Below are 19404 nucleotides of genomic sequence, written 5' to 3'. Positions count from 1 at the left end.
CAATCTAATTACTCGCGTCGCGCTATATGTACTACGCTGCCATAACAGCCATGGCTTCCCCGCCCCGACGCATGTTCATATCAAGAACCCCATTCCACTGGGTCGAGGGTTAGGATCGAGTGGTGCGGCGGTGACGGCGGGAGTAGTGTTAGGTAATGAGGTAGGAAAGCTGGGTTTGGATAAAGCAAGAATGCTGGACTATTGCTTGATGATTGGTAGGTGTGCATTCGAGCATCAATGTCATGCTGGCCGTTGGCGGGGTCTATGAGGAAACTGGTACTGATTGCGACTTTCTCTCCCTATTTAGAACGTCATCCGGATAACGTCGCTGCAGCACTCTATGGTGGCTTTGTAGGAACATACCTCCGCGAGCTGAAACCTGAAGATTTAGCCTGGAAGGAGATTCCATTGAGTGAAGTCCTACCCGCTCCCGCCGGAGGAATAGACACGGGAATCAAACCTCCCGAACCGCCCGTCGGAATCGGCCACTATAAGAAATTCCCATGGGCAAAGCAAATCAAAGCGATCGCCATCATCCCCGATTTTGAACTTCCCACCGCAAAGGCGAGAGAAGTATTGCCAGAAACATACTCCCGAGCCGACGTGGTATGCTCCCCAACCCCACCAAGTTTCACGGACCATTGGGAAAAAGCCTCTAACCCCTAGTCCTATCAGATATATAACCTCCAACGCGCCACTCTGCTTCCATCCGCTCTCAGTCAAGATCCCCTTGATCCAGACATGATCTACCTCGCCATGCAGGACAAAGTCCACCAACCATACCGCAAACATCTAGTCCCTGGACTCACAGAAATCCTTCACTCCATGAATCCTAGCTCGCAGCCCGGACTGCTCGGCATATGTTTATCTGGCGCCGGACCGACGATTCTCGCACTAGCCACGGAAAACTTTGCGGAAATTGCAAGCCGGATTGTGAGTGTGTTCAAGGAACACGGAATCAGCTGCAAATCAGCAGTCTTGGAGCCGGCAGAAGACGGTGCAACGGTGACTAGAACGGACTAAGGGTTACGGGGATAAACGAAGGTAAGAGGTTTACCGGTGCTTGTTTTGGGGGGCTTGTGCATTAGTTAGAGATTTAAAAGTTGGGATCGGTGCATATTTGGTTTCTCCATTGGTGAATTGAGTAGATATGTTGTATATCATCTATGATAATAGATAGTAGATGGCTTGCTATGGCCCGATCAGTTTGCCAAAGCTGGGATATTTACTATCCGAAGTTCTCAAACTTGGGCTTTTTGAGAGTTGATACATTCCCTTTTAACTCGCTATATTGTTCATTTGGTACGCAACCCATATATTGTAAGTGAAGCCTTCGTGAATAGCAAGGATAGTAGTCATCCATGATCATGGAATGCAATCAAATTCTAAAACAATTTAAACTCGCCCACGAATGGTTATTAATTAACAGAAGCGCCAAACCAAATATAATTCCCAAATTTATACACCGCCTTCGAGGCCAAAGTCGCCTATCAATATTCCAGGTTAAAACATGCCTTCCATGTCTAGATCTATAAATTCCGGATTGTCCATATCCATCATATTGAAAACGTCATCCATGCCCGTTCCAACCTCGACGCCAGCACCACCAACGCCATTTCCAAGTAACCCTGATGCTGCCCCAGCACCGCCGTTCGAATCCGCTACGGCTGCTGAAGCAGCCGCGTCCAACATCGCTTCCAGATTCCCCGGCGTATCTCCTATTGTAGTAACGGCCCCTTGGTTGGATTGGTCTGCAACTGTCTGCAGTTGTTGGGATTGTTGCTGCGGCTCGCTAGCGCCGCCAACTCCAAGGTGGATGTTTTCAATGATATTGTCCACGTCAACTTCTCCAGGGGGCATTTGTGGAATGGAGCATAGTGTTTCCAGTCGGCGTTGCAGACGTACAACGAGCTCTGCACGGTGCGGGTCGGTTTCGATTAGCTTCGACAGAGAATCTCGCTGCAGGCTTAATGCGTCGCGAAGAGTCAGAAACCTGCACCTTGGAATTGAGTACTTGGCATCACCCGCCTGTCGATATAAGGCCTGATCAACTGAAAACGATTCTGCAATCGGGGCACAGATTAAAGTTGCAGCAATATCGAAGGCTAGATCTCCACTTCCGGTTTCCGTCTGTAGTTTGAGCTCGTCGATTAATCCCTGAAGCACCTTCTCAGAACCGACATGTCCAACCCCGGCTAGAAGCTGCCGATGGGTATAGCTAGGAGGAGTCATGCTAATTTCTGGATCTGTGCTCCACAGAACCAGAGACGAGAACGTGTTTCGAATGCTTGTCACTAGGCCTCCGCCGGCAGGATTGGCTCTCCAGGTGTCTAGCTCAGTATTATTCGTAGCGCCGGTGCGCCGGAATGATTGGTACGGTTCGAGGACGTCCAGGATAGGCTTTATATCCGTTCGCGAGGGATATCGTGTCCGGATATCCTTTAGGGTACTCTCTAAAGTTCGTGAAGTTATACACAGTACAGTACGGTGGATCTCTTGTGCTTCTCCGGAGATAGAAGCGGGCCTGACAAGACCATGAAGGATCTTCAAAGACGTCGTCAAATCCGTTTCAGATTCCCAAATATGATCTCCCAGCCAAGTCAGCGCCATTACCAATGCTGGCAGCAAAAAAGGCTCCAAAAGATCTATCTGCGACTTAGCCCACAAAATCTCTCCAGGACTTGTTCTAGGGCAACAACTTACACTCAAAGCCTCCCTTAAGCGTCTCGAACTCTATTTTTCCAGCTTCGCAAGCGAGTAAGCTCTGGCTGAATAGCGTTGCGACTAGGAGATAAAACTCCTGTGGGCTACAAGATGACATGGACTCATCGCTAATTCCTTCTGCAACGAACAACGCAGCAATCCAAGCTCCCAGATTTTGTTTCTGTTTTTCCGTCAAATCATCAAGTCGTTGGCTTGCAGCTCCCGTTTCAAGAAGTCGTAGCACGAATGAATCAGGAGAATCAATCCCTAAATCCAGGGGCGTCAAGTCGTACTTATATTTGAATGCAATCACTATTAACAAGATGCTTCCAAACTCGTCGTAAACCAGCTGGTTCTCTCCTAGTGCAAAGTCAGATGAGGTATATATATTGAGACTAAGCATCACCATACCTTGCTCCTCGTCCCACTTCCATGCATCCAATAGTGAGCAGAGGGGTTGTAGAATAGACGCCGGGCTTTTAAATAGGAGCATAATGTCCAGTGCTTGTGGCCTTCGCGATAAAGAATTGCAGATATTCTTTAACGTCATGGTTTCCTTTCTCGAACATAGGTTATGCATAAGTTCAGTTATCGCGTCAACTATAGCCCCGGCGTTTCCATCCATAGATTCGATCCCGTTTAGAAGTTGCTCCGCTCGTTCGAAATTGTTATTCATTTGCATAATTAATTTATCTTTCGTGAATTGACCGCCCACGGGAAGCGTTTGCATCGGATTTTCTCCTAGTAAGCGCTCAATGCTCGACTCTGGGATCAGTTTATGCAAAGCGCACGAGAATAAAAACTCCTGCCGGACATCTGAAAGAACTGAGTTGCCCTGCATCGAAAATGTTTCTGAGAATGATGGGAATGTATTCGGATCAACGCGACTTAAAGAGCGTGTAATGCAAAGTTCCATTGGGATCGACGCCATGGATGATGCCGACATATACGTAAGGAATGGCGGTAGCTTGTTGACAAGAAAGGCTCTAAAGAGAAACATGGTTTTGCTGGATTCATTTCGGTACATCCCATTTGATAAGACGTCGAAGGTTGCCGTAATGAGCTCTTCGACCATTACCATGTGGTGTCCCTAAAATCCATATTAGGCGACTGTGACGTTATATCCCACCAGAATACTTACACCATAACGGTTATTTAAATAGTTTAGAAGCATATTATCGTCTACCAAAGGTCGTCCCACAAGCTATCTAGTGTTAGTTGCTAGTTAATTTGGGACAGATGGGCGAGCATACCAAAGCATTAATATAAATATAGAGTCCGGCTCTGGAGCTAATTGCCGGGCTATCTACCACGTTGGATTCAAACTGTAGTACCGCAACGTTGACATCTCCCATCATAGAATCTTCCAATCCCTTGTTCTCGTCACCTGAATAAAGGTTAAAATCTTTTTGTATGGAATCTAGTCGGCTCTTTAGTGGAATCGAGTATCCCGCACAGACAGTCGTATATGATGAAAGTGCTTGTCCGAGCCGTTTTCGATCTTGTTCACGATTAGCCAGTGAAATAGAAGTGCTTGAGATAAGCCCAAGTCAATCAGACAAAGAATATATAATTCATACCATTTTTAGATAGGGAAGAAAGCGCATTAACGCCCTTTTCCGTGGCAGCCAGCGCTACTAGTAGAAGACCTAAGCTTCCGAAAATGCAAGCTGCATCTTTATGTCCTAAAATCCCGCCAAAGTGTTCGCTATCTGGCCCCTCACCTGACGGGCTCCAAGCGAGTAAAGCAGAGATCCAGTCCGCAACCGCATTGAAGGTGTCGATGGCGCCGCGTGTCGCTTTGGGTCCGCGGCCCATAGTAATAGCCGCCATAGCATTTTGAATTATTTTGTTATCCGTCATAAGAGTTGAAATCGTTCTCTTTCTTTTCACAGCCCTCCCATCAGACCCAGCTTTCGATATCGGGTGTGATTCATCGTATATTGTGGAATATGATAGTAGCAACTTTAGTACCTCGGGTACACCGACATAGCCCAGCTTTTGCAAGACGTCAGTATATAGTGGAATTAAGGGGTCCCACATGAGGTCCGAAGCCAGCCTTGTTTTCCAGGACAAGCCGCATCAGCTCCTCCCCTGAGACCGGATGTCGACGTATCATAATTTTTGCAAAATCTCGGGAATTCTGAAGAAACAACCCTCTCTGATAAACATCTTTTTAGAAGAACAGCCCACTCCGGGCCGGAGATCTTATCATCTGGAAGATAGACCATATTTTATACCTGGTACAGCACCAATAGCGAGCATCAAAGAAACATAGATGACTCTGCTCAACAGAAATTACCACCAACAGTGAAAGGTTCACCCTATAAGCGCATTAATATGAGCCCTGAAAACAATCACTGTTATAGCAAATCATACCTAGGAGTGAAATTCCCCGTAGCCTTCCATTATGTCTTGAAGCTTCTTCATGAATCTGTGGTTGGGGAGAGGTGAATGACGTTGTGAAGGGCGGAACATTGTTGTTGCGGAGACCAAGTGTTTGGCCTGTTTGTTGTTTATTCAATGTTTGCAACCTAGTACTCTGTACCCCGTACGGAGTATCAACAATGAGAACTGTTTTCGACTATTTTACGGAGTACTTCCCAAAATATGCTGGACAAGCTTTCTCTTTACCCCCTGCTCTTCCGCAGGTTCTCCATATTAAACTAAAACAAAAACCCCATGCTGTACGGAGTACGGCTTGGAAACATGTACATCTCGGCTCAGCCTGTAAACCTGCCTAACCGACCTCATTTTGGCAGTATTGTTGTATGATCTTCGAGCATATAGAGGTAAGCTACACTTCAGGCACTGCATTGCAGCAGTGGCAAACATCCCCTGTGATACAACTTGGCATGATCCCAAAATATCGCTTCCCGGGGGGAAGTTTCGGGAGGAGCTATATTTGGTTTCAGCTGGGGGGATGTCAACCTTGAGCTGAACACAAGAACAGTCAGAGTCCAAGTAATTCTCCTTTTGCAGACGCGATTTAATGTGAAGTAAACAATCCTACCGATTGGAATTTAACGGCCACTCTTTACTTCACATGCTGTATGATACTGTACAACATAGATGCGGTCATGTAGCACAGAGTATAAGTGGCAAAACTCATACAGTCGCAGGTCCAGGGCATTAAATACTTTGCCAAAAGTATATCCCTCGGAACCATGCCGAAATGCCACGTTTGCGGAGTACGAGGAATGAAAAGAATAAACCCCGTTAGAAAGTTCCGCCCATGCATGATGCAGGTTGTATCACTTTTGCCACCATGGAATTGGGATGCAGCCTGCTGCAGTCTTTATGTTGCTGACTAACTGCCATGTGCTCTGTGCTGGTGGATCACAGATCGGTCTTCACCGATTCGTTGTGACCTGAATGTTTGTATACACATGATATACTCATAAACCCTCATATTAAATAGTTTCGAGTTGCTATAAGGCGAATGTCACAATCGCTAAAGACAGATGATAACTGCCTCGTGACATTTGCTGTCACTGGAACAAAATACCGCCCAAAGAAAATATATTTGGGCCGAAGATCGCCTCCCGGTATCATGCGCCAAGATGCAGAATAAAGGATGATCATTTTAGCTTCACTCGCGAGACGACTAGTGAACGTCGAGATAAATCTGGGCATAATGAAAAGAAAATCGTAGCGCATTATATGATAGGGAATATGGCAGGATTGTTGTCATGAGAACATTGCAAAGAAAACAAGAGGCCAAACAAAGGGAAGATGGAGAGAGCAAAGGTTAGGAAATAGCAAGGGCCCGAAAAAGAGGAAGACAAGTCCCGCTAGCTATACATATCAAGGTTGCAAGGAGCGATAAGTGTTCAGACAGGCAGTCCCAAACATTAGGCACTTCGGGATCGTGACGATGGTGATGATTCATTCAGCGCGTCGGGTGCTCGAGGTCCTACCATCCAATCTTCCATTGCAAGCCATTCACTCCAGCCTCTCTCTGCGCTTTCAATTTCTGAGTCAACGGGGCCTTGAAGCGGCCGCAGAAATGGAACAGTTTCAAGCGGGGGGATATCATAGTCGCGTTTGACAGCCGCCCATCCACCACTTTTTGCAGCAAAGAGATAATTTCGGCGTTCTTGTTCGTGCAAGGGTCCTATTCCAGTAGCCCAGTCATCTCCAAAGAACCCGTGTAGCACGCCGGGATAATCCATGCCGGTCGCGACCAGTCTTCGTAGATAAGGGACCAGAGATACGCTGGGTGGTACAGAGACAGCTGGGTCAGATGTACCTGACGGATGAGGTCGACATTGGGCTGCGTCTGCCAAAGAGTTGAAAACCGGATTGGGTTGTCTTTGAAATGGCAGTAGGATGTTCAGAAACGAGGACAACGCTTGAACGGGGACACTATGCTGAGCATGGTCAAGAAAATATCTCTGGCAGCTTTGGTAGCGGGGATGCCAATCAAATATATCGAAATTTGAGTCATCGTGCCGTTGTGACGCTTCAGACATGCCAGCTATTGCGACCGATTCGAAGTGCGCATGCAACCCCGGATGCATCTCTGGCGTAGGATGGATCGTGGGGTTGTCAACGTTCCTAAGAGGGCATATTTTAGCTCAATCCCTTATTCGCAGCCACTCCGCGTCAAACCCTACCTATTAAGACTGGGGGTGTTACCTGCTCCGAGAGAACCTTCGACGAAAAGGTCGACCTGCTGCTCGAAACGGAGTGCTGGTGGAACTGAAAAACCTCCTGATCAAATGTGATTCTTTCTCTTGCTGGCCTTCTGCCATAGACATTTGGCGGAGAAACGGCGCTGGCCAACAGCTCCTCTACGCGGAAAAATAGCGAAACGAAGAAGCGGCTATGTCACTTGAACCCGCTTGGAAAACCGCCGGGGGAAAGACGAAATGGCTGAAGGATAGCTTGTATGAGGGCATTTATTGACTTTATGAATCGTCGTGACAGCCATCACGACGAGCAGACGGAAAGGAGATCCTTTGCTCCTCTCTTGGCACTGGGGCAAATGTGAATTTACTCTGGTGCATCGACGCGATGGTGGACATCGTGCCAGAGAACTGGAGTGATGCTTTGCTTTTGGGGGGCGATAATAGCAAATCTTAAGAAGCACTAGCCAAACCCTCGTACTTCTCCACCAGCTAAGATCTTGGATCCGGCTGGCGGATGATGGATGACCATTGTTGTACCTGAAAATCAGCCCTTCCTTTTTGTTCCTTTTTCGATGGAAAAAAAAAAGGGAAAAAGGATTTCGGAGTAGGAGGGAAAGACCCCAGACCGCGGTGGCGCCTGTCACAGTCAGTTGTCATCGCTTAATCGGCGGTCGGGTATCACGATGTCCGTTAACTAATGGCCTCGGGAACCAGAAGCTCGTTAACTAAGGAGGGAGCCACCGAATCCACGGTATTGGAGACAAGCTGTTTCGAAATCTCTATTGGATGCCCTTCTTTGTTCCCTGCACCAGAAATGGGAAAAAGGTTCTTTGATTTTTTGCTCATCTTTGTACCAATATGGCAATGGATTGCCTGTCGTTCTGTCAAGACAAGTGGTAGACGGTGAGATGGGGATGCCCGGGTGGTCGGGCTTGCTGGACATTATTCAAGGAAATCTCTTGCAGACTCGCAGACAGAAGGCTTGTGTGACAGAGAAGCTTGATTGCTTTGCAGTGGCTTTGAGTGGGTTGGCGCTAAAATTCCAAGGAGGTTCCAGCTTGCATGAGTAATCAGGGGTCATCAAATCGCCGGGTCGTGAAACCTCCAGGGGGTCACAACCCAGATTGGCTACTCTGGAGGCCTTGAAAGTCAGAAAAAGTTGATATTTGCCCAAGTGCATACCATCCGCCGCCCAAATGGGTAAAAGCATAGTCTAACGGTGTTCGCATTCTCCTCTTTTTAGTCCACACTACCCCTTCCATTGAGGATGATGGCTGAATTGGGATAAAGACCACAATCTCGGCGGCCCGGCGTGAGAGGCTCTTGGAGAAAAGGCCGCAACCAATCCTCAAATCGGAAGAAAACCGCCTTACCATGCGTTTCCAGATTCAGTACGATGAAGCAACAATGCTTCCGCGATGGACATGTCATCAAACATTGTTGCCAATTAGAGTGGCCTGTGAAGTTCAACTTGCACCAGGCTTATACTAGTTGAATCGCGAGTGCTGGATCGACGTGGATGGTTCACGCTAACAGCGTCATGATTCGCCTATTTCAATCATTTCATTTCGTCACATCTAGAGTAGTTATCATCCTATTTCGAGTGAGGCGAATACCGCCATCACTCGGTGTCATACTACCAAGAACATCCAAACGGACGTTCGCTTGATGTGACGATTTTTGAGAGAACCCAATCTCTGAAAAGGATTTCATTTTGCGTACTCCGTACGGATAAATTGCTAATATGTTATGTTCCTCGGTACCTGGTCCTGGAGGCTGGCCCAAGTAAGTTGAAGTAACCTAGTAGCCTTTTTGTTAGGCGGGGGTGGGGCCCAAACTATTGAAGCTACTCAAGGAGGCATCGATTGGGGCCAGTGGATGCATAGGAAGCTCTGACCATGATGGCCAATTCGCATCGAAGAGGAAAATCAGCAGAAAGCAAAGGAATCCGGCGTTGGAAAAATTTTGAAAATCCTGTCTTTCAAATGCTGGGAGTATTTGCCAAATGGAGCGTCGCTGGCGTTGAGCGTTCAGTGTGCCTTGGGGCTCAAGAATCGAATAATAAACTTTGATTGAATCTCTTTCAATCTGCCAGATCGACCATGAAAAACCTGGTACAGAAGTTGTCTGGCGTGCTGATCTGCTTGGCACTACCGGAGTCCTGTCAGCCACATTTCTTGGTCTAGCTATTTGGAATCTTCAACAGCTGGGAAGGCGTGATTCTTCGGATTATCAAGCAGGGCAAAATTCAACGGATCTTCCACGACAGAAACATTCTCAGCCACAAAGAAGGTGCGTATATAGATATCATTCTCAAGAGCCATTACACGCCTGGTACAGATTGTGTTTATAATGCATTTTGGAACGATGGTTTTAGGATATAACTAACATACTCTGGGAGCTGTCGATGCTTTTCTAGCTGACTGCATGGCGGTTTGAATGAGGTGCCTCTCGAAACCCCAAACTGCGGAATTGCGGTTCAAAACATCGGCTAACTCGTGAAGCCTGGAAACGAGGATGTAGCCCCGAGTTCTATTATTGTCAGCACAGATGCAGATAGATGTGTCGCACAGTACATGCGTTGTGTGCCGTCTCCCACAGAAACCACCGTAGAAACTCTCCCAGATTCCAAATCTGCGCGGTGTATGGATGGCCAACCCGGCCGCCTCATCCGTTCTGTGAAACAAAGATTCTTCATGTGTTAGGAGATATCCCCGACAGTGTCGTGTGGTCCAAGCCAAACGATAAGTTCACTCACGGATACGTGGCCGCCCTGCCCATTCCAAGGCTGTCGTCGATAACTACTCAAACAAGCAGTCACTCTGGATCAACACTAGCCACATTAGTCAACCAGTTAGTTACAACACATCTTGTGGCGCGGCGATTTACGTGTGGCTGAGGATGGCGTGGCGGAAATCGCGGATTCGCCTGGAGAAACTGGTTGAACCTCTCCGTGGCAAGTTTATCGACGTAATGCGGAATCTAGACGTGAGGTGCATGAATGCATGCATGCTTGTATGTACTGTACATACATACCAAACAGAAGTAGAATATCATTACGCATACGCGCCTTCGTACTCCGTAGAACATAGATTTTATTCCAGGTCCGCCCAATGTACATTGAAAAGCCAGCTGCTGGGACCAAATACGAGACGAAAACAGGAGGAAAACGGCAAAATTATCATGTCGGGCCCCGATCCATTAAGTATTAGAGCATCGGCGTATAATATAACAACAACGAATAGTAGGTAAGCATCGGAAATAACTATAGAAGCACCGGGTCCTGGTAGACATCTATGGAGGCCGTGTAAAGAAAATAATAGTGGGTAGAGAAACGGGGGGCAGATCTGAATTCACAACGCATCCCTAGCAGCACGCAGCAACCATCTCAAATCAGCCCAGACTTCTCGATCTTTAAGCTCCTCAGAGGAGCCAATCGACAGGTTTTCGTCGGTCGTTCCAGTGCTTTGGCAATCTGCCTCTGGCTCTGCTTCTGCTTCCGGGTCTGATTCGCTTTCGCAATGAGAAATGGTGATTTCCTTCTTGGCTGTACTGCTGCCGACCATGGCGTCGTGTTCGTCTGTCCAGTGGGCATGGGCGGTAGGCGAGCTCTCTTCTTCCACGTTAAATAGCGTCCATTCGACCAGCCGGTCTATCCAAGGGCCAAGGCCAAATCCTTGCTGGCGTGTAAGGCGTTGCATTTCAACCTCACCGAATTCACTTTCTTCGTCTGATTCTGACGGGTAATCCGATTCCGAGGGAGGAAAGGATCGGTTAAAGATAGACGATCTTATAGAATTGTGATCGTAAACTGTGTCCTCGTTCCCGTTTCCAATTCGTGACGAATTATTGTCATTGCGCCGCTGGGACATGATCAATTGCATTTCGTCACGAACAGTCTTGTCTACAAAATCCGGAATGACTTCGGTTTGGTCACGAAAGGGTGTATGTTCACCACTTCGGGAGCTGAATACTCCATCCGCCGCAGTCATAAAAGATGCTCGACTACTCCGTGGACTAGGGATCTGGGATTTCGATCCACGCCTCGATAGAGCCGTAGGAGTTGCCGCTCCAGAGCGGTATCTTCGTGCCGTTTGGCTACGGGGTAGATGTGGTCGACGTTCATGTTCTTGCTTTATCTCCGAAACAAGACTCGTTGAACTTTCCCGCTGCACGAGCCAGCTTTGACCCTTCTCTTCTCGTGCCGAGGTTGCCAATGCCAACCCGGCTCTCAGTAGCCATTCGTTATCCTCATGTTGGCTCCGGGCTCGTGGCAATCGCTCTCGTGGATTATGACTGCGTGTTCTGTGATGGTGCGCAGGCCTCTGGGTACCGAGAAACTCCAAACCGGTATCACTCATATGGATTGTTTTCGAAGAAGTTTTCTTCTTGGTCAAATTCGTTAATGATACATTTCGGGAGTCGGAGAGCACAGGAGGAGTAGTGGGCACCGAATGAGCTGAATAGTAAGAAGTATGTTGGAAGTGAGGGTTATAGCCATAGTCATCTTCCTTTCCAGAAACAGGGCCATCCGTTTCATCGTCGCCGAGCGGAAATCTGCTGGTCAGTGGAGCAAGCGAAATATGTTGAAGGTTGGTGTAGGACCGACGAGAGCGGAAGCCCGACGAGCTACTTCGAGAATGGGATAGTGACTATGAATGTTACGTTAGAGATGAAAGAGCATGGGTATGGAGCACACCTTACCTCCATTATCTGTGAGCTGACATTATTGACCAAGCTCCTCGTCCTCCATTGTTGGTTGTGTTTAAGTCTGGGGTGGGATGTGCACTAGTCTATTTAAAGCCTAGTTTGTTTCTCAAGGTCTTTGTTCAAACTAACGTTTGAACCTGATGTGTTTGACCTACGGAGCACTTGATAATGAGTACCCTTCGCAGAGATTGAATGGCAAATATGTCTCCAATGCATGTACGATCACTCCGTTCCGATATGCATTGGCGCATTGATTTGGTTGCCCAATTCAGTGTTATCTCTGTTTAGTACGGGCTGATTATATCGCTTGTTGCAAACAACTTGCTCATTGTCTCTTGGGCTGATATAATTTAAGTCGCCCTTCCGTCGTCTGTAAACAGTAAGATAGTCGAATTACTATCTTGTTAGCCGCTCTCTGCCACTGGCAGCGACCCTACACTCGATGTCCAATTGCTATCCGATGTCAAACATTTCAACATCGGCATCAGTCTAGATATACTTCTGGTCATTGCCTTTACAATGGGGCAAATCGGCTTGTCAATATGCACGTTGAGTTCGTTACTGGAGGGTTTTGAAACATTGCTGCAGGGCATCTTGGTTGAAGACAGCTGTCCAGGTTAAGGGGCTTTCTGTTCGCCATAAACGACTGATTTGAAGCTGCTGCAAGGGCCTCCTATTTACTAAAACTGCAAGGACTTATCGTTGGAAATGAATTTGATATCTTGGTTCTTTTTCTTCAAACGGGATTCCTGCTCCTAAGGGTGTTGGTCCTCAGATAAAAACGGTGGTGTGAACAGGGTAGTTATATGTGAAGGCTTCTGTCATATTGCAGGCACAATCTTTCATCCAGGGGATTTTCCCTGTTGATACCTGCCACACCATGTTCTGAACGATCAATCTCAATTCAACCAGCTTGTGTCAATCCGAAACTTTCTTAGATTTCTTATTGACGAGGAAGACTTTACCCGTCCTACCTTGGTGGAAAGCCTGCGAAGACCCATGTCAAACGCACAGACCACACCATGTTTCAACGTCATGACAAAGTTGTCGTAGACTACGATGCAGAAGTATAAAAGGTCGTAAACAGGAACCAGAAACGGCTCCATCAAAGGAAAACGAAATGGTGATTCCGAAATTTTAGCTAATATATCTACTCCCAAGAAATCCCGCTAAACTACGCACAAACTGTCGTCCGAAATCCAGAGTTTTGTTCCCGCAAGAGGAGCCTCATCGATCAAAATTTTTAAGCAATTTTCCCCTTGTTAACAACGAACCCTTCGAGGGCCGAAATCGCCGCCCACAGTCGATTCTCGGCTTCGGGGAAGACCAGGGATCGCTCGCCGTAGAAAACTTCATCGCTAACCTCCTCAGGATGTCGTGGTAGGCAGTGCATGAACTTCCAATGCTCCTTTGCGCCTCCTCGCTTGGCAAGGTCAGACGTGACCTGGAAACCTTTAAAAGCTTCGAGGCGTTTGACCTTCTCGCTTTCTTGTCCCATTGATATCCAAGTGTCGGTGACAATAACATCCGCGTTCTTTACAGCCTCCTCTGGAACTGTGGTCTGGGTGAGATTTCCTGGCGACTGCACCCCTTCACGTGCCTTTTGAACCAGTTCCAGGATCTGGGATGGCATTTCGTAGCCCTTGGGTGTTGCAACGGATATGTTTACACCCATCTTCGTGGCAGCGATGGCGAGATCATAAAGAACATTGTTTGCATCGCCCACCCAGGCGATTTTCAACCCTTCCAATCCTAAACTCGAAGAATGTGTTCTATTTGCGATAGATGGTGATGCAAAGGTTTCGTGGATGGTGAGGAAATCGGCGATCGCTTGCAACGGGTGGAACGTGTCGCATAACGCGTTGATGACAGGGACGCTCGAATCTTTGGCCAAGTTGGCGATATCGGAGTGAGGTCCCACGCGCGCAACAATGCATGATACCATTGAGGATATCACGACAGAGGTATCATATAATGACTCATTGACACCCAATTGGATATCGTCTTTGCCCAGGAACATGGGATGGCCTCCCATCTTCACCACCGCGCCTTCTGTCGATACTCGGGTTCTGGTGCTGCGTTTGCTGAACAACATAGCCACGGTTTTTCCTGACAGTGAACCCAATAGGCGCTCTGGCATGGCGTCTGACTTGATGGCCTGTTTGTGGGCATAGGCATTTCGGACGAGAGTAGCGAATTCTGTGGGCGTAAGGTCTGCGATGGAAAGAAGATGTCGGGGAGTCGAAGGGGCATGGGAGCCATTGGTGTATGGTCGCAGCTGGTTTTTCGCCATATTTCGACAAGCGTTGGCAGTGCTTCGTGTCGCAGCTTGCATGGAAGGAGGATTGACTTGGTAAGGAGAGCGGGTGTGCTGATAATTGCGAGCTTGGGAAGGAATGGGGGAAAGTCTAGGAGTATGACGAGAGCGGGAGAGTTGAAAAAGAAGGGAAGAAGGCGTGGAAAGATTAAATTTTGCCATCGCTGTCAAATCTTTGCCGAACGGAATTGACGCAGCTTGAAAAAGAAAGAACAGTGGTTCTGGTGTGGAGCGATTTTCAGTGTTCTCTCAGCGAAATTATGACTCTGCAACAAAAAAGGTGAGCAGCCGTCCGCCCGAACCCGGAGCTCTCTGAACCTAAAGTCTATTTAGGTTCGCTAGCCGGTGCCTAGCCGCGCTAGCACCAGGAGGGCGGTTTAGGTCAGCGAATAAGCTATGGTCACATGACTATTAGTCATCCGTCCCTTGAACCCCCTAGATTGCACTAGTCCGAAAGGGAACATAGGCCTTGGCGAGACCTTGGGTGCGGCCCAGAGCACTTGATGTCACCTTGGAACAAGGCGGACGACACCTCTATTTCGAATGAAGAGCTTCCCCCAGCCTTCAACTGAATCCAAACCTCCGTCCATCACAACCATTGATTTCCCAATAATGTGGCTTCTCACTAGGCTTCCTAAATAAAAAAAATACTATCCTAGACATAATACCTTTCTCTGGCGAGAACAATGGACGGCGACGAAAGTGCTCCACTACTCGGCCAGTCCGCATCACCGTCCAAGTCTCATCGGGAAAGTCATACGAAGAGAAGTGGTCAACAGGACCACGACCGGCAGGCCTCCGAAACAACACCTCTTCTGGCAAGAGAGCCGCAGAGAACCTCACAAGAGGATGTCCGTTCCATAGCATCGTCACACGATGCATTCCGTCCAGCGACGTCAGAGCAGGAAGCGGACGGAAAAGGAAACAGAGTAAGATGGCCAGTTATAATATCATTAGTTACTCTTTGTCTAGCAGCGATTGCAATCCTCGTTTTTGGGTTTGCCGCCCCCTCAGCTCTGGACGAATATGCAACTCAAGCCGCTGTCATCGAGCCGATTGCAGTTTCCATCGCCGCATTCACGTCGTCTGGTGTACGAGCCAGAGTCCAAGCTTCGTTTACCCTTGATGCTTCCCGAGTGGAAAAGCCAATTGTGCGCAATTTAGGCCGTTTGGCTACTTGGGTTGGAAGAGAAGTTGAGAGCGGCGAGTCGGACATCCAGGTTTATCTTCCTGAGTATGGGAACATTTTGTTAGGGACCGCCACCGTTCCCCCAATCAAGGTCGTCATTAGAAATGGCCACCAAAACAGTGTCGACTTCTTTGCTGATTTAAAAGCTGGCGATGTCGACGGGATCCGTGGAGTTGCCAACGATTGGCTGGAAGGACGCCTTGAGCATTTGCGTATCAAGGGGCAAGCTTCAGTGCCTCTTCGGTCTGGTTTGCTCAGTTTGGGGTCCCACGATGTCTCAGAGACATTGGTTCTTCAAGGTCAATCCCTGTACATGCCTTTCTTGTTCCCCTTTGCATTCTTTTTGGATCTGATCCTAACACGAACTCGTAGGCCAAGACCTCCCAGCTTTCCCTGATTTCAATGTTACGAAACTGAACGTTCATGAGTACCCGTTGCCGGGGAATAATAAAGCTATAGCCGCCGACATATCTCTCCGCATCCAAAATAAATATAATGTCGGAATCGCCGTACCTTCCCTTGCCTTTGAAATTTTAGTGCCAAACTGTGCCCCAGGCGATAATTATATTCTAATCGGTAATGCCACCAGTGACATTATTGAGATTGAACCTAAGCAACCTGTGGTTGCATCAGTGACTGGATTTGTTTATGAAGTTCCTGATGCACTGACAACCATCTGTCCTGGCAAAACATCCTCACCTTTGGACCTTTTAATACAGAGCTACATCAAAGGCCTCGAAACCGTTGTTTATGTTCGTGGAGGATCCTCGCCTACCCTTCCAGATTGGCTAGAAAGCTTCTTCCACAGCATCACAGTCCCAGTTTCTATCCCTAGCAAAGGGCTTTCAAATTTAATCAAGAGATTTTCCATGTCCAATGTGCATTTCTCCCTTCCTGACCCTTTCGAGGACCCCAATTCCCCAGAAGCGCAACCGAGAGTGTCGGCCCTTGTAAAGACAGTTGTCGGTCTCCCGGAGGAGATGAACGTTCCTCTGAACATATCACGTGTTCGTACTATCGCGGACATTTATTATTCTGACGCAAAACTCGGTTATATAGATTTACAAAAATGGCAAAATGCGACAGTCCACCGTATAGAAGGCGGGCAGCACTCTCCAGCTTTACTGGTAGAGTTTGCTATCAAGAAGGCTCCGTTGCAAATCGTCGACGAGGATGTATTTGCGGACGTTGTTAAAAAGGTAATAATGGATAGAGAAACCATCTACCTAGATGTCAAGGCCAATGTGTCTGCGGAGCTGGATACGGGTCTTGGGAAGTTTGTACTTCGAGACATTCCCGCTAGCGGGAATATCACTGTGAAAGGTTAGTTCTGAGTTGCTTAACTACATAACAACTTCGTAATAGCAATAGCTAACCTAACCGCTAGCTCCGCTTGGGGGAGGAGGTTTCAGCGACTTCCACCCCAAAATCGAGTCTATAAGAATATCTCAAACAACAAAATCTAGCATTTCTCTTGAGACACTCGTAAATTTCACCAATCCGACAAGCTACTCCGCAAATGTTCCTTATGTCGACATGGAGGTAATTTACAATGGTTCGCGTGTTGCTCATGTACTGGGTAGGCGTCTGTCGGTATCCCCTGGCCTCAATTCTTTGGTTGAAATTGTGGGGCTCTGGAACCCTTTTCATGGCGGCGGATCCGAAGGAGTAATCGCTGGTCGAGAGCTTATTTCTAGCTATATATCTGGTAAGCATCTAGTGATGGCTCTCGAACCGGGGTTTTCTAACTATTCTTCCAGGGTTGAATACCAGTGTGAGATTATCGCCGCATTCAGGCTCTATTCCATCTTTCCCAGCACTTGGGAAAGCATTGTCGATGCTCCAAATCGAAGTTCCGCTACCAAAACTTCATCTTCCTGATGACGGTGATGAGAATGGGACCCCCGACGATCGACCACACTTCATCAAAGAGGCAACGGTATGGTCTACACTTATCACATTCATGAGGGGACACATCTAGTCATTTCGTCTTTTCTTTTCTGTGGGTTTTTGTCCCTTCTATGCTCGCCATGTTCTTAGCTACGCTACATGCCGTATTTTTGTTCTTCATACTGACATACCCCTTGGTGGTTCTTTAGATGCACCTGTGGACTTCGACGGCGGATTTCTCGCTGTTATCTCCACTGCCGAATACAACCCTCTTTATCACATTTGTTGACGCGACCGCCCTATACAATCACACTTCACCGGTTGGCAGAATCCAGTATGACTCCCCGTTCCCCGTCCCACCTGGACTTTCTCAGACGCCACGGCTTCCGGTGGAATTAGACCTTGGGGGGGCAGGATATGAAGCTCTCAAAAAAGCACTTGGGGGAACTTTAGAGATAGATGCCATTGCTGACATTGGCATTAAACTGGGCGAATATGTGGACTCAATATCTTACAGGGGAAAAGGTATCGGCGCAAAGGTACGATTATAACGAGGCTGATGACGGATATTAGACAGGGCACTGTCAAAATGGGATTAACACCAAACATGATGCTTAGAGAACCGAGCTTTTGTTTTTCCTTAACATACTACTTATCTTTAGGAGTTCTGGTGGATTTTGGTAGCTTTCGGAGCTGGTTACTGGCGAGTTGGAAGGATTGTGGTCATGACGGCAATGATGATAAACGATACTGCTTGGCCTTGCTCGGTGCTAAATCTATTTTGGATATTTTCCTCGGGAAATCGACACGGCATTCTGTGTAACTCCTCTTATTCAACTTGTCGATCTTCAAGCTAATCCTAGCAAGCTAGCCCTTGCTTATATTAGCTTTTCGTTTTGCCGGCCCCCCTTCGATGCCACGTTGTTTGCTATCAGGGATTGTGCTCATGTCCATATGTCGGGAGGCGCCCAAAGACCCCCTGAAGAGCCACGAACCGCCCAAAGAGCAACATAGATGACCCCAGGAATCTGGGTGTGGCAAACCCAATCCCATCTCGTCTAAAGCGTGTTTGCTTTTCGTACGTGGCAGAAGAGAAAAGGACCTTCCCCCTCGCAGCAGGTCTGAATGCGGCTGATTCGTTTCCATAAAATGCGAGAGCCGACGGTCAAGAATCACATGTCACTGATGTTTGACGGGGATGTAGTCTCTTAGGATCGGCGCAATATAGGTCCCAAAGAACGTGGATGGGATTTTAGTTTGACAGTCAGAGAGGTGTGAGCACCCCCTGCTATACAGTAGTAGTGAGAGACGAGATACAGAAGCTCGCACCAGCCGCCAGGGTGAGGTGGGATAACCTTGTTAAAGGCAATTCGATGCTAAATCCGCCATCAACTACTCCGTAGTTAGAGTTAGCTTAGAGAGATCCCTACAGTCAGTTAGTCAATGTAAAGCCTTCCGACGCGTGTGCCGAGTTAATTTTTAGCCTACACTGCTAGACAGGGTCCGAGCACGGTTGATCAAGCTCTCCATAGCATTGCTTCTTAGATGTAAGATAGCTCATTGCGGTGCAGAGCCAAGATGCCATAAAACCTATGGTTCCTTTGATCAATCACCCGTGTTCCCCCAATCCAATCTCGACCATGCATCGTTCTGCCAGCTTCATAAGATATTCTTGGAGCGAATACGTTCAATCCTTGGGATATGGCTTGTAACAGGTGGTCGGTTCAAATGTATTGAGATACCACCCATGATGATAGATGGTGCTGCGGCCGTTGCATTGGCATTGGGACCATTGATTGTCAATCAGCATAGCTACCATGCCATGACGAAATATAACCCCGTTCTTTTGTTTCCCGCTTTGTTCTCGTGGGAGGCGGGGAGCCAGGGCTATTCAAGCCCTTCCATCAAATAGGCTCTTGTTTCGCAACATGTACGCATAGGCCTCAACATCTTCCCTGTGT

General features: G+C 47.7%; 5 protein-coding genes across 5 annotated transcripts; 1 reads left to right on the top strand and 4 right to left on the bottom strand.

Moving 5' to 3' along the window:
* Positions 1–1503: 1503 nt before the first annotated feature.
* On the bottom strand, positions 1504–4746 carry UREG_06797 (uncharacterized protein; the record flags this gene model as incomplete). The annotated part of the gene is made up of 6 exons (XM_002583784.1): positions 1504–2588; positions 2704–3063; positions 3115–3793; positions 3845–3907; positions 3957–4204; positions 4284–4746. The coding sequence occupies 6 exons, from the start codon at positions 4744–4746 to the stop codon at positions 1504–1506; spliced, it is 2898 nt and encodes a 965-aa protein (XP_002583830.1).
* A 1811-nt stretch (positions 4747–6557) lies between these two features.
* UREG_06796 (uncharacterized protein) lies at positions 6558–7466 on the bottom strand (the record flags this gene model as incomplete). Its single annotated transcript, XM_002583783.1, has 2 exons — positions 6558–7263; positions 7345–7466. The coding sequence occupies 2 exons, from the start codon at positions 7464–7466 to the stop codon at positions 6558–6560; spliced, it is 828 nt and encodes a 275-aa protein (XP_002583829.1).
* A 3224-nt stretch (positions 7467–10690) lies between these two features.
* UREG_06795 (uncharacterized protein) lies at positions 10691–12047 on the bottom strand (the record flags this gene model as incomplete). Its single annotated transcript, XM_002583782.1, has 2 exons — positions 10691–11989; positions 12042–12047. The coding sequence occupies 2 exons, from the start codon at positions 12045–12047 to the stop codon at positions 10691–10693; spliced, it is 1305 nt and encodes a 434-aa protein (XP_002583828.1).
* Positions 12048–13290: 1243 nt separating this feature from the next.
* Positions 13291–14526, bottom strand: UREG_06794 (ornithine carbamoyltransferase; the record flags this gene model as incomplete). The annotated part of the gene is made up of 1 exon (XM_002583781.1): positions 13291–14526. The coding sequence occupies one exon, from the start codon at positions 14524–14526 to the stop codon at positions 13291–13293; it is 1236 nt and encodes a 411-aa protein (XP_002583827.1).
* Positions 14527–15050: 524 nt separating this feature from the next.
* Positions 15051–17534, top strand: UREG_06793 (uncharacterized protein; the record flags this gene model as incomplete). Its single annotated transcript, XM_002583780.1, has 4 exons — positions 15051–15921; positions 16091–16876; positions 16941–17261; positions 17314–17534. 4 exons carry the CDS (start codon positions 15051–15053, stop codon positions 17532–17534), a joined length of 2199 nt encoding a protein of 732 aa, XP_002583826.1.
* Positions 17535–19404: the final 1870 nt, after the last annotated feature.

This window comes from Uncinocarpus reesii, genomic scaffold (genome assembly GCF_000003515.1).
Source record: "Uncinocarpus reesii 1704 scaffold_4 genomic scaffold, whole genome shotgun sequence".
NCBI classification, from domain to species: Eukaryota; Fungi; Ascomycota; class Eurotiomycetes; order Onygenales; family Onygenaceae; genus Uncinocarpus; species Uncinocarpus reesii.
The sequence above is the reverse complement of the archived record's forward strand: the minus strand, read 5'-3'. Positions and strand labels throughout refer to the sequence as shown.